The sequence below is a fragment of the Rhinatrema bivittatum genome, chromosome 6 (assembly GCF_901001135.1).
Source record: "Rhinatrema bivittatum chromosome 6, aRhiBiv1.1, whole genome shotgun sequence".
Classification (NCBI taxonomy): domain Eukaryota; kingdom Metazoa; phylum Chordata; class Amphibia; order Gymnophiona; family Rhinatrematidae; genus Rhinatrema; species Rhinatrema bivittatum.
Genome location: NC_042620.1, coordinates 243,072,975 through 243,087,927, shown reverse-complemented (window position 1 = coordinate 243,087,927; position 14,953 = coordinate 243,072,975). Strand labels below are relative to the sequence as shown.

General features: G+C 47.9%; 1 protein-coding gene across 1 annotated transcript in view; it reads left to right on the top strand.

Moving 5' to 3' along the window:
- WDR44 (WD repeat domain 44) overlaps window positions 1-14,953 on the top strand; it is a 150,325-nt gene that overhangs the window by 77,608 nt on the left and 57,764 nt on the right. Inside the window, exons 13-16 of the mRNA XM_029606697.1 lie at window positions 1,601-1,717; window positions 4,053-4,175; window positions 4,608-4,799; window positions 6,159-6,260. Of these exons, the coding sequence (XP_029462557.1) occupies window positions 1,601-1,717; window positions 4,053-4,175; window positions 4,608-4,799; window positions 6,159-6,260 (534 nt within the window). The remainder of the gene's footprint in view (window positions 1-1,600; window positions 1,718-4,052; window positions 4,176-4,607; window positions 4,800-6,158; window positions 6,261-14,953) is intronic.

Here is a 14,953-nt window from a genome sequence, read left to right as displayed (position 1 = left end):
TTCCATCTTTTATGTATTTTCAAATAGATAGACCACCTCTCCCTAAGGGCCATTCAGTAGTGTGCAAAAGGAAGAACAAATGATCAATATTATAACAGTTTACATCATATAATCTAAAATCAGAGGGGGTAATTTTCCAAAGCATTTACCTGTTTAAAAAATGATCTTGGGGGTCATGCATGTCAAAGTTCGAATAGAAGTGATTTCAGATGTACTTGAAAGAGGTGCTCCAGGGGAGGAGTTGGGGGCGGGGAAACCAATTGCACACACAGGAGTGAATTTTCAAAGTAGCATATATCATAGCAATTTTCAATAGTCCATTTACATGCATAAAATCTTTTGAAAATTACTGCCATACATTTGATTTTTGAAAGTATGCAGAAAAATGTATGCATCCACATTTACGCCTGCTCCTAATCAGGTATAAATGTGTGCACATACTCGTTAATTTTCAGAGCAGACTTACACTTTGAAAATATGGGCTGAAGCCTGCATGTACTTTCTTTACACAAACTTCAGCCTTATGCAGGTTGTTATATTAACTTCATAAAGTATTAGAAAGCATTGGACCCAAATGTTACTCAGAAAATAACTTCAATATAATAAAACATGATAACAGTGCAGATCAAGAATGACCATTTGACCCCATTAAAATTGGAATTTAATCTAATCCTAGCGCATATCATATATATGCATTGTCTTGTAAGTTTACATGATTGTTAAAAAGTATCCTTTACAGCCAAGCCTTTTGGAAAGTAGCTTTATCAGTTACCAACTTGAGATCCTCAGCGTTCCAGCAAGGACGTGCACAGGAAAACAACTTTTTAGTCTCTAATAAATTGATTTTAGCTGAAACTCTTAAGAAGAAAAAATTGAGATGAACACAAAGCAAGAAATTGGATATGGAGGGACTCACTTATTTAAAACTTGTAGACAATGAAAAGGGTCTTAAATACAAATCTTGAACGATTGGGAGCCAGTGTGAGAGTTAATCATAGATTTCAGCTCCTGAAACCAGGTGTACCACAGTGTTTTGCACTGCTTGAAGCTTCTCAGCTGGGTTTTTGAAAGCCCATATAAAGTTACAGTACTCCATGTGAGGTATAATTAGTGCATGGACTACTGTAATTAAATTGTTTTTGTCCAGAAAAGGGTGTCAATTCCAGATGTTCTATAGATGAAAAAAAAGGTTTTCTCTATCTTTCTAATATGGGCTTGTGTATTGAACATGCAGAAAGCATGCCGATTCTAGATTTTACTTTCCGTTCTCTGAAATAAGTAAGAGTATGGTGACGTTTTTAAGTTGGACAATGTCATTCAGCTTAGCAAGTTGGAAACATCCCTTTTAACTTTTGAAAATAACATTTCTCTTTGTTTTTGAACCTTTTTTCTTTAAATGAGGTACAGAATATAATACTGCAATAGGAATATGTTAAGTTTAAAAATTATAATATTTTAGTTCAGAGTTCTGAACTATGCACATTTTAGACCAGCGGATTAAATTTATAGTTACAGGAATTAGAGTAGCTGCTTTAAGATGATCACTCTCCACTTAATGAGGTTTCTAGCAATGTTCTGTGTGTGGTTTGTATTCGTATAGGTTTATAGTGGAACTGATGAAATGGACCCCGATGATAAAAATGCACCATTTCGGCAGGTGCCATTTTGCAAATATAAAGGACATACAGCTGATCTTCTTGACCTGTCATGGTCCAAAGTAAGGAATGCTACATGTGAACTACTACATTTTTAATACTTCTCCATAGTTTTTCTTCTCTCTCTTCCTGTGGTAGAATCACCATTGTAGTACTTTCTAGAAGACTTAAAGTACAATGGATTAGTATAATATAGAAAGACTCTGCGAGTCAATCATTTTGCAAACAATGTATCAAAGGCCACATGGCTAGGATTCCTTTCCCTAGATAACAGTACAAAAAAAACCCCTAATGAATAGAAATTGCTCACGGAGGAATAGGTTTCAGATATACTTAATTTGTTAAACTTGTGGTACATTGCTCTACATTCTTTTTCATCCTCAAAGCAATTTTAAAGTCATACTTTCAGAAAAATGAATGGTTCACGTAGAAGTCCTCAAATTACTCTCAAAAGTTTTGTTGAAAACCAGAGGTGGAAAAAACCCTGGTTTTTGATTGTCTGGGCAACCAAAATCGCTGTTCCCTGGCGACTGTCTGCCATAGTCCTCACTGGGCTTTATTAAGGAGGGTGGTGCCAGTGATTTCCTGAGGAAGTAGTTCGTGGAGGTGGGCAGAGAGAAAGTTTAAAAAAAACAAAACAAAACAGTGAAAGGCTGATAAAGGCAAGCAGGAAGGAAAGGCAAGACAAATAGACAGGCCGATATAGTAAAGTTTGCGGGAGAGCGGGCGAGCACCAGTGTCCTGTGCGTGCAATTCAGTAAATAAAATATTTAAATTAGGGCCGGCGGTAAAAGAGGCGCTAGGGACATTAGCGCGTCCCTAGTGCCTCTTTTTGGACAGCCGACGCTCAATTTTGCTGATGTCGGTTCTCAAGCCCGCTGATAGCCACGGGTTCGGAAACCAGACGCTGGCAAATTGAGCCGCGGGCCCATTTCAAATTTTTTTTTTTTTTTTTAACTTTCGGGACCTCAGACTTAATATCGCCATGATATTAAGTTGGAGGGTGCACAGAAAAGCAGTTTTTACTGCTTTTCTGTGCACTTTCCCGGTACCTTTGGGTAGGCGCTAATTTCTGAAAGTAAAATGTGCGGCTTGGCTGCACATTTTGCTTTCTGAATCGCGCGGGAATAACTAATAGGGCCATCAACATACATTTGCATGTGGCGGGTGCTATTAGGTTCGGGGGGGGTTGGATGCGCGTTTTCGACCCTTTACTGAATAAGGGGTAACGCTAGCGCGTCAAACGCGCGTCCAAATGCCAGCTAACAGTGCGCTCCACCGGAGCGCACTGTTAGCCGGCATTTGGACGAGCGCATTTGGACGGAGCGCACTGTTAGCCGGCATTTGTATCGGCCAGAAAGCAAGTACCTACCACCAGGGTGAAAACAAATTTTTGATGATCTCTGTCGGCTATTTTCAGGAGACCATTTTTGTCTTTAACCCTTTTTTTTTTTCATTCTTTTTGCATTGACTTGCTTTGCTCTCCTCTTTCCCCCCCTTCCCCTCCAGCCTCAGCAACAACAACTCGGCTTCACCCTGGTGGTGGTTCTTCGGCCCTAGCCCCAGGGGCGCAAAATCGCTCCTCAGCCTCAGCAGTGGCTCCTCAACCCCAGCGGCTGCTTCTCGGCTGCAGGTACCAGATCCCCCCCCCAAAATTTTAGGTGCCTTTGAACCTGGCACCTGGGGAGTTTCCAGACCTCTCTTTCCCCCATACAAAGAGCAAAAGAAACTAAAAGAAGCAAAAAATAATGTAAAAGAAAAGCCAGAAAAATATAAACTTTAGAAATGAGATCATTATTTCCCCTGACTCCTAAAAGTTTTGGCTTGTGTCTGATTTTCAAAATACTTTTCTGTCCCTGCTGTAAACCATGTGTTCTGTTTTATGCCTAGTTTTCCTTTTATTCAAATTACTGCAAGGTAAATCCACCAATTGGAGGGGTTTGTTTTGTTTAACTGGCATTCCCCAGTGTCGCCTGTACAGTTTAAAAAGTGAGTAATGGAATACAGGATGATAGGTTAATCCGGCAAAATGCACTGTTATAGACTTGGTTGTGTTTATGGAGTAATAGATTGAGTATGTATCCTGGGGACCGTAAAACAGGGTTCACCCAGCATAAACATTTTAGCCTTGGCAAGAAAGGTATATACAGCATAGTTCCACGTTGATCACAATTCAGTGCTGTCTCTTGTGCACAGGTTCAGTGCTAATAGCCCTTGACACAGTAGAAAAGTTATTTTATGACAGTACGTTTACTTTTTAGTAGACTTACCTATTTGCTTCAAGGAGTTTTATTGTTCCATATTTGCGGCATCTTTAAAATATTATTGAGATATTAAGTTTTATATAATAAACGTGTGTTGACACATGACAGACATCTCCTTCAATTTGTTCCTCAGAACTATTTTTTGCTGTCATCTTCTATGGACAAGACAGTCCGATTATGGCACATATCCAGGAGAGAATGCCTGTGTTGTTTCCAGCACATAGATTTTGTCACTGCAATAGCTTTCCATCCAAGGGTAAGTGGATGTGGCTTGTGCACTTCTTTACCTTCCCAGTGAAGCATGCTTTTGATTTTTGTTCTAAAAGTAAAAGTTTCTTTGAACAAGCAGCAGAAAACAAAGTAGCCTTAAAATATTCTAGGGGCATAAATTGTAATCAGATCTCCAGTTACAAATTAATTTAGAGAGAGTAAGTGGTATGCAATATATGTTCTACTTCTAAGTGAATACTTTTTTTTTTTTCTTTTTAATGGAACAGATTTTTTTTTATGTCTAGCCATGGTGAAAGACAGTGTTTTATATTTGTTTTAAATCGTACTTTAAAATATTCTGACCTCAGTGCATGGTACGCAGAATACATCTACTTGGGTAGAGCATGTGAAGGAGTGAGGTGCTCTGGAAAGAATTACAAAATCTGATGATATGTGACTTGTTTGTTCATCCCTGCAGGATGACAGGTATTTTTTGAGTGGGTCGCTAGATGGTAAACTCAGGCTTTGGAATATCCCTGATAAAAAAGTAGCATTATGGAATGAAGTGGATGGACAAACCAGACTGATAACAGCCGCAAACTTCTGTCAGAATGGCAAATATGCAGTGATTGGCACCTATGATGGCAGGTGCATCTTCTATGATACAGAGGTGAAACACTTGTGCACAGTTGAAAACAGCAAGCAGTTTCTTTTAAGAATACCGTAATTTCTTTTTTTTTTTTTTTTTGGGCCCTCCCTATTCTGCTCCTTTGAGCTTCCAGCTGAATTGTTGCCAGGATCCCAGCCCCGTTCCACAAATCTTTTAGCCACGACTACCCAAGGATTTTAAAGCCCCTCCCAAATGGTTTTAGTTTAGTCTCTGCAGATACAGTCTTCAGCTGGGGGGAGGCATGCACTAAGGCTCCTTCTGAAACCCCTATAGTCAGGGGCCCTAAATCCAGCCACTAGGTATTGCCCTTGCAGGGTGATTGACTGATTCCCCTTCATGGGTTGTGAACGCTGCCTCCACAGCATCCTCGGCTCTAGCCAATCCAGGAAAAAAAGACCTGAATCGGGAGTCAAACCCAGGACCCTCTGCATAGCAATACACAGCACTGCCACTAAGTCAATAGTGTTTGGTTTTCTTGATAGATGCTGTTAACGTGGCTCTGTTTGCTTGCTTACTGTCAAACCTGTTCAGTTGTCCGGCAATCAATAGTATATTGTTAAATGAATACGCCGTGAAATAAAGCTTTCTATATATATTATATTTTATAACAAACAGGCCGATTCAGTAAAGTCCGCAGGAGTGCGGATGAACGCCCGCTCTCCCGGCGCGCGTACAGGCCACTCGCCTGTGCGCGCGATTCTCTATTTAAATGAGGCCCGGCGGTAGAAACGGGCAAAAGGAGGCGCTAGGGACACTAGCGCATCCCTAGCACCTCCTTTTTGACAGGAGTGGCGGCTGTCAGCGGGTTTGACAGCCGACGCTCAATTTTGCCGGCGTCGGTTCTTGAGCCCGCTGACAGCCACAGGCTCGGAAACCGGACGCCGGCAAAATTGAGTGTCCGGTTTTCGACCCGACAGCCGCCGGCCCATTTTAATTTTTTTTCTACTTTTCTTTACCCTTCGGGACCTCTGACTTAATATCGCCATGTTTACTGCTTTTCTGTGCACTTTCCCGGTGCCAGCAGAAACTAGCGCCTACCTTTGGGTAGGCGCTAATTTCTTAAAGTAAAATGTGCGGCTTGGCTGCACATTTTACTTTCTGTATCGCGCGGGAATACCTAATAGCGCCCTCAACATGCATTTGCATGTTGAGGGCGCTATTAGATTCCGCGGGTTGGACGCACATTTTCCGCCCCTTACTGAATAAGGGGTAAGGGAAAATGCGCGTCCAAGGGCAGGTTAACAGTGCGCTCCATCGGAGCGCACCGTACTGTATCGGCCTGAAAGTGAATGAGGATGCAGTAGTAGACGTGCTGCTACTGCATATTTCATATTACTAAAGTATGGTTTTTTTATTTAGCACTTGAAATACCACACTCAGATACATGTACGTTCTACCAGAGGGCGAAACAAAGTTGGAAGAAAAATCACTGGCATTGAACCTTTACCTGGAGAAAATAAGGTACTGTAATTTTCATTACCATCTACATACTTAGGGGGCAATAATCAATTGTTTTTACACAAGCAAATGTGTTTACCTGGTTACAAGTGTGGTTTAGTTATTACTCCCTATGATGTTGAGTGGTCAGGGCTAGCCAGAGAACAGACCTCAGGCTGGACTCTGGTAACAATCTTTATAAGCTTGTTTATCCTGTTACTAGGATTACCACAGGTGACCCTAAGACCGCTTCAAATATTGCAAAATTCTGCCGCCAGAATACTGACAAGAAAAAGGAAGAGAGACTACATTACTGGAACACTTGCAGAACTACACTGGTTCCCTATAGAACAAAGAGTACAATATAAAGCACTATGTACAATACATTAATTCATGATGAAAAAGCGGAATGGCTGAACACAGCACTACGTTTACATGTACCACACAGAAATCTGAGATCGGCTAATAAGGCACTACTAACTGTTCTGTCTGTTAAATCAGCACGACTCACACAAGTAAGGGAGCGAGCACTGTCTTTGGCAGGACCTGTATTGTGGAATTCAGTGCCACTGCAGAGAAGCTGTAAACTTTTCAAAGGAAGTCTAAAAACCTGGCTCTTTAAACAGGCTTTTGATAAGGAGAACGGAGAAAACAAATAAGCTCGTAAGTAAGCATCGAGCAAGTAGTTTTTAAATTTTCCTTTTTTTCTTTCCCACCCTTGAATACATATTAGTGTTAACTTTATATATGAACTGCAAAAGAGACTTTCAACCTACATGTAAACAAAACTCAACACACACACAGAGTTTTATATTAAAAGAACCTGGTACTGCTCATTGATGGCACGTCTATAATATGTTATCTATACCAAATAATTTTTAGTACTTTATGTGCCTTTTTGTAAACCGTTGTGATGGTAAATTAACTTAACGATGGTATAGAAAAGATTTTAAATAAATAAATAAATTGTTAAGAAATGGTAAACAAAACAAGTTGGCTGGTTTGTGCACTTCAACAAAATAATTGTGACGTATGGTTCATATTCTCAAGACTTCTGTTAACTCTCTCCCTGGACCCCTTTTTCCTCTGGCCCTGGTCTCTTATCCCCACTTGTAGTGTTCCACCCTATACCAGAATCCCTTGCTGGGTTGAGACTTAAGGAGGACCGGTACAGATAGCTGTACCTGGTCTTTTAAGGTGTTCTGAGGGAGTTCCTCACATGCTCCCTCACATACCCTCCCCCCTCAGCTCGGCCTTGTCAGGCCGGGCATTCAGCCATGCCCAGGCTAATTAACGGCTCTTCCTCGCTGATGGACCCACCCCTGGATGGACTACTCTTATTCCCAGTGAGTTGGGCCTACTGGTTCATAAATTGGGGACAACTGTGTCCCAGAATAACCGGGTGTGGAAGCTCAGGAAGGACTCCCACTTCCATAATGGCTTGACCTGACATGGTCGTCAGCAGAACCTAACTGGTTGGGTATTCTTGTTTGTAGGTAGGAATCTCTCTTTCCCTGTACGTACCAGGATCAGTCCAGACTCCTGGGGTTTTGCCCCCCCTCTAGCAGATGGAGACAGAAGTTTATAAACAAAAAACTCCGCCTACATATAGGCTGGTGCCACCTACAGTCTGGCAGTATTCTTCTGTCTCCTAGCAGGTGGAGAGGGTGCAAAACCTACAGTCTGTATTAGGCCTACGTTGGTTAGGTGGTTTTTTTTGTAAAAAAAAAAAAAAAAAAGGTAGGAAAGGTTGGTGTTTTGTTTTCTAGTGGGAAGGGACCGCAGAGGCTTGCCTGCTGGTCCCAATCCCCGCCTCCCAGGGGAAGTTAGGGTCCTGAGGGGACTGTTCCCCCTGGTAGAGGCAGCCGAGGAGTGGGAGAGCCCCACGTACCGGCTCCACAGGGCTGGGGGTGATACCGGGGGTCCCGGCTCACTCCCCCCAGCCGGCTCCGGATACGAGGTAAGCAGTTAAAAAAAAAAAAAAAAAAAAAAAAGAAATTTTTGTTTCTCATTTATTTTGTCTGCTGTGTGTGTGCTGTGTGTGCTTGTGCTTGCTAGGCTGTGCTTGCTCGCGGTGGCTGGGACCCGCCGATCAGGGGAGAATCTTGATTTTTTTTTTTTCTTCTCTCTCTGCCTCCGTTCGCCTCCTTTTCGCCGCGGCAGTGTGAAGATGCCTCGGCAGGCATCGTGCAGGGCCTGCGGGTCCGCGGCAGGGAGGCTGTCGCGCGACAGCCTCTGTTCCGCGTGCGTGGGCGGCGGAGAAGGAGGGTCGGCGGTGACTTCGGCGTCTCGGCGGGGTAGGCAGGACCGCGAGGTAGCAGCGTTCCCGGAGCGGACGGCGGCGAGTTCGTCAGGGACGGCGGCCATTTTGCCAGCGTTTTCGGCGGGAACGGCGGCCATTTTCGCAGCGCGGGCAGCACAGGTTAGCGCGGGCCGGCAGACCAGCGCTCAGGTGCGGGACCCACCGCGTTTGTCCCCCCAGAGGGTGTCTGGAGGCGAAGAAGGGCCGTTAGGGTCCAGGTCTCCTGCGGATGATTCCCCCGAGGATGGGGAAGAGGAGGAGGGGTCATCGGACTCCTCCTTTAACTCGCGGTTCGTGTTACTGATGCATAAGGCGTTTAAAGCTCGCCGCCTGGCTCGGAAGAGAGGTCCCGGGGTCCCGGCTTCTGAGAGCGGAGCGCCAGCGGTCAAGGCCCCAAAATCCAGTACGGGGGGAGGGGGGCTGTCTAGGCCCCGGCCCAGGCCAAGGCCTCTTCGTTCCAGGGGGGCGGAGGGGCCTTCGCTCTCCTCGTCAGAGTCAGAGGCGCTGGCGGATCCGGAGGAGGATCTCGACTGCCCATCCCAGCCCCCGAGGGGGGTTGAGGGGGATGAAGAGCTGGAGCCTAAGGATGCAGGGACTCTGCACGCTGCGGATGGGGACGATCCGAAGGTAGTTCGGTTGTTCCATAGGGATGAGCTAGGGCCCCTCATCCCGGAAATCCTGGGGGAACTGGGAATCCCACTTCCCCAGGTAGAATCTCGTCTGGGTCAGACGGATCCGGTTGTCTTGGGCCTCAGGGGTCCCTCGTCGGCGTTTCCACTACATTTCTCGGCATCGGATTTGATGTTAAAGGAGTGGGATACTCCGGATTTGGGACTCAAGGTAGCTAAGGCTATGGATAAATTATATCCACTGCCGGAGGACGTTTTGGAACTTTTGCGCCTGCCAAAACTTGATTCGGCGGTGGCGGCGGTTACCAAAAAGACCACCATCCCGGTAACGGGTGGTACGGCTCTCAAAGATATACAGGATAGGAAGTTAGAGGTTCAACTGAAGCGTATCTTTGAGGTCTCGGCGTTGGGTATCCGGGCCGCGGTTTGTAGTAATTTTTCGTTGCGAGCCGGTTTACGCTGGGCACAGCAGCTGTTGGCGAATGAGTCTCTATCGACAGAGGAGGCGAGACAGGCGAGTCGTTTGGAGGCGGTCATCGCGTATAGTGCGGACGCTTTTTATGATCTTCTGCGCACTTCGGCACGGACCATGGTCTCTGCAGTAGCGGCGCGGCGACTATTGTGGCTTCGCCATTGGGCGGCGGATGGTACCTCCAAGGCTAGGTTAGGCTCTCTTCCCTTTAAGGGGAAGTTGCTCTTTGGTAAGGAGTTGGAGGATATCCTAGAATCCTTGGGGGAGAATAAAGCGCACCGTTTACCGGAGGATAGATACCGCTTCCGGGGTGCTCCAGCCGCTCGGTCGCGTTTTCGTGGGGGCCGTAGAACTCGTGCGGCGAGAGGATCGAACTCTTCGTTCCGTCACGGTGCGGCCCGCCAACAATCGTACTCGCAGTCCTTTCGTGGGCGTCGCTTCGGCCGTCCGGGTGCCGGTCAGGCTGTACAGGGCAGTAAGCCAGCACAATGAAGTGAGGCCGGTCCGTTCCTCGGTTCCTCCGGTTGGCGGCAGGTTAAGCCGGTTTTACGAGGAATGGACCAAGATTACGTCGGATCAGTGGGTCCTAGAGGTGATAAAACACGGCTACGCGTTAGATTTTTCACGCCGTCCGGCTCCGGCTTTTCTGGTGTCCCCTTGCGGGTTTTCAGAAAAGCGCCGGGCGGTGCGGGAGACTCTGGCGCGGTTGCGCGACCTCGGGGCCGTCGTTCCGGTTCCGTCCGGCGAACTCCGACAGGGCCGGTATTCCATTTATTTCGTGGTACCCAAGAAGGAGGGGACGTTTCGTCCCATCCTCGACTTGAAGAGTGTCAACAAGTGTCTAAGGGTTCCGCGTTTTCGAATGGAAACTTTGCGGTCCGTGATCGCGTCGGTCAGAAAAGGAGAGTTTATGGCCTCTCTGGACCTCACAGAGGCGTACCTGCACATTGGGATTCGACGGGAGCACCAACGGTTTCTCCGTTTTGCGGTACTGGGACAACATTACCAGTTTCAAGCGTTGCCATTTGGCCTCGCAACGGCTCCGCGCACGTTCACCAAGATTATGGTGGTGGTGGCGGCGAGACTCCGCCAGGAGGGGCTGTTGGTGCATCCATACTTGGACGATTGGCTGATTCGGGCCAAGTCGAGGACTCTTTGTCAGCTGGCGATTCAGCGGGTGCTGCACCTGTTACGCTCACTGGGCTGGGTGGTCAACCTGGCCAAGAGTCATCTGGTGCCGTCGCAATCCCTGGAGTATTTGGGGGCGGTGTTCAACACGTGTCAAGGCACGGTGGCCCTAACGCAAGAGCGTATCCTCAAGCTACAGAGACAAATTTGCAGGTTGTTGAACAAACCGGTCCCAGTGGTCTGGGACTATCTGCAGGTCTTGGGCTCTATGAACTCCACGCTAGAGTTAGTTCCATGGGCGTTTGCACATATGCGTCCCTTGCAGTCCGCGTTGCTCTCCCGGTGGAGCCCGGTTTCGGAGGAATTTTTCCTCAGCCTGCCGTTGACCCAGGAAGCCAGAGACAGCTTGCCATGGTGGCTCTGCCAGGAAAACTTGAGTTGCGGGGTTTCGTTGGAAACTCCGTCGTGGACGGTGGTTACCACGGATGCCAGTCTGCTCGGTTGGGGAGCAGTCTGTCTCGGTCGAGCGGTTCAGGGAACATGGTCGGCTCGGGAGGCGTCGTGGTCCATCAATCGGTTGGAAACTCGAGCGGTGCGATTAGCTCTGGTGAAGTTCCTCCCGCTTCTCCGCGGGCGTTCCGTCAGGATTCTGTCGGACAATGCGACCACGGTGGCTTATATCAATCGTCAGGGGGGAACCCGGAGTCAGCCGGTAGCGGCAGAAGCTCGGTCGTTGATGATATGGGCGGAGGCCCATCTGAGCAGTATCGCGGCTTCCCACATAGCCGGGGTGGAAAATGTCCAGGCGGATTTTCTCAGTCGGCATTGGTTGGATCCCGGGGAGTGGGAGCTCGCGGAGGCCGCCTTCAGGCTCATTTGCGATCGGTGGGGCACACCAGCGGTGGACCTGATGGCCACATTCCGCAATGCAAAGGCTCCTCGATTTTTCTCTCGTCGCCGGGAGACGTTGGCGGAAGGAGTGGATGCACTGGTAGTTCAGTGGCCGAGGGATGTGTTACTTTACGTGTTTCCTCCGTGGCCGCTTATCGGACGGGTGCTGCGTCGCATAGAGCAGCATCCGGCGGAGGTGATCGTGGTGGCTCCAGAATGGCCAAGAAGGCCCTGGTTCGCGGATCTGGTAAATCTAGCGGTCGAGGGGCCACTTCGGTTTCCGTTTCTGCCGGATCTCCTCCATCAAGGGCCCGTTTGTTTCGACCTGGTGCATCGCTTTTGTCTAGCGGCATGGCTTTTGAGAGGCAGCGGTTGAGCTCTAAAGGATACGCGCCTTCCGTGGTGTCCACGCTGTTGCATTCCCGAAAGAAGTCTACGTCTCTGGCGTACATGCGCGTGTGGCGACTGTTTGAGACTTGGTGTGTGCATCGCGGCACAGCGCCTACCCGGACGACTATTCCGGATATTCTGCTGTTTCTCCAGGAGGGGCTGGCTAAGGGCCTGTCCTGTAGTACTTTGCGGGTGCAAGTGGCAGCGCTAGGATCTTTTCGGGGGAGAGTGCACGGAGTTTCGGTAGCGCAGCATCCGGATGTGGTGCGTTTCCTTCGGGGGGCAAAACAGTTACGCCCTCCGTTTCGTCCTCCGTGTCCGTCTTGGGATTTGAATGTGGTTCTTAAAGCGCTGTGTAAGGCACCGTTTGAGCCTCTGCGACACGTCACTCTTAAGGACTTGACGCTCAAGGTGGTATTTTTGGTGGCTATGGCATCGGCGCGGCGGATTTCTGAGCTGCAGGCTCTGTCGTGTCGAGAGCCTTTTCTGAGGATTTCGGATTCGGGAGTCTCCTTGCGTACTGTGCCGTCTTTTCTACCAAACGTGGTTTCGTCCTTTCACGTCAATCAGACGGTGGAGTTGCCATCGTTCGGTCAGGGACAGTCTTCGGATCCCTTAGCTAGGGACCTGCGGAAGCTGGATGTTCGGCGCGTCTTGTTACACTATTTGGAGAGTACTAATGTGTTCAGGGTCTCCGATCATCTGTTCGTCCTCCATGGTGGTCCCCGGCGAGGTAAAGCGGCTTCCAAGACTACAATTGCTCGTTGGTTGAAGGAAACCATTCGCTCAGCGTATCTGTTGGCGGGGAAGCCGTTGCCGGTGGGTCTGAAAGCCCACTCGACTCGCGCCCAGGCGGCATCCTGGGCGGAATGCCAACATATTCCTACAGAGGAGATCTGTAGGGCGGCCACTTGGAAGTCAGTCCATACTTTTGCCCGGCACTATCGTTTGGATGTGAAGGCGCCAGGGCCGTCGGGATTTGGAGAAGGGGTGCTTAGAGCAGGCCTCTCCGGCTCCCACCCTCAGTAAGGGAAGCTCTGGTACATCCCAGGAGTCTGGACTGATCCTGGTACGTACAGGGAAAAGAAAATTAGGTTCTTACCTTTTGCTAATTTTCGTTCCTGTAGTACCGAGGATCAGTCCAGAGTCCCGCCCAGTATTGCGATTGTTTGCCGGGAGAGGATGTGTGGTCTGTGTGCTGTTTTTTGCTGAAATATGTTTGTTTGTTGGTTACCTCGAGTTCGGTACCCAGTTGGGTGGAGTTAAGCGTCAGTTTGGCTTAGTTTGGAGGTAATCTTCAGTGTTCTTTGGGTTATTGTTGCGGGTTATCCTGCTACTTTGACATTCAGTAATACTGCCAGACTGTAGGTGGCACCAGCCTATATGTAGGCGGAGTTTTTTGTTTATAAACTTCTGTCTCCATCTGCTAGAGGGGGGGCAAAACCCCAGGAGTCTGGACTGATCCTCGGTACTACAGGAACGAAAATTAGCAAAAGGTAAGAACCTAATTTTCTTTTCTTGTGGAGGAGGTCCTCACGAACAAGAGTCTTGCCAGACCCCGAATCCACCAATGCTTGGGTGGGGACTTGGTCCAGTTCCACCTGGATCACAAACTCCTTGTAATACTAATGAGGGATATCCATTAAACTACAATTTTATAGCTTTGCGAACATGTTCACCCTCTCTCCTTCCCATTTTTTCATTCTCATTCTAGGGTTCTGTTATTGCCCCCTTCTCTTTTTTGCATTGTTCCTCCAGCTTGTGTTTGCACTCTAGGTCATCTAACCATAGACATTATGGTCTTTACAAAAAGAGCATGCCCGCTGTGTGGGTTTCTTTGCCTTTAGTCATTCTCCTCGAGGGCTCTTTATTTTCATCCTTTCTAAATGGGCAGTGGTCCTCCTAATGACCATTCCCCACCCAAAGGGACACAAAAGGAAAAATTGCCAGAGTTTCGTTCCTGGACTTATTTGAACACCCTGAAGTACTTTTCTTCCAGGGTGAGGATTTTCCTACTTTGGAGTTTTTCCTTTATCCCCAGAGATTTTACAGTCTAGTGTTGGCTAGATCATTAAGCTGACATCCATAACTGCAGGCCCCTCAAATTGGCAGTCCCTTGCTAATTGGCCTCTCCGACCACAGTTAAAGTACATGGAAGAGACTGTGGCCTGGATTCTTGGTACAGAAGATGAACTCTCCACTTCTGAGGGTCGCTGCTGGGAAGCTTTACTCTCTGTGATTTTGCCAGAAAGTTTGTGCGGGCTGTCTTTCTAGCCTCCTTACCACTTTGGGCATTAACTGCGCCTGGTGGAAAGCGTCCACCAGTTCTAGAGCTCTTTCCAATGTGTGAGCCCTGTGTGTCGGCAGATCCAGTTTTGCATAAGCCGGTCAAGCCATTCTAAGAATTGCTCCAGAAGCACCTGTCTAGCTGCTTTTAGTCCAGTCTTTGCTTCCGACTGTAGCCACTTCCAGCTGGCATTCTTCAGGCGACGAAACAGACTTCAGGGATCTCCCCAGGCTGCAGGAATCCCTGCTGGAACTGCTGCCAGAATGTTTGAGGTATACCTGGCTCTTTCCAGGATAGTGGCCTTGACATCCGCATAGGTAGCCATCCCGTCTGGGTTGGCTGCTTGAAAAGCTGCTAGACTTCTACCTCTGAGTAAGATAGCCAAGTACGTATTCCAGTTAGCTTTGGACCAAGCCAAAAGGCAGGTGGTCCCCTCAGGTTTTTCAGGAAGACCTCCAGGTCCTCACCTGCCTTCATTTTAAAAAGGATGTGAGGAAGGGTTCGCCTGGGTTAAACCAGACACAGCAGTCTGCACAGCTTGTGCTACCTGAATTAACGCTGCATTTTGCTGCACAAGTTGTTCTTCCAGTGTCTGCTGCTGGTCAGTTTGAGTTTGTA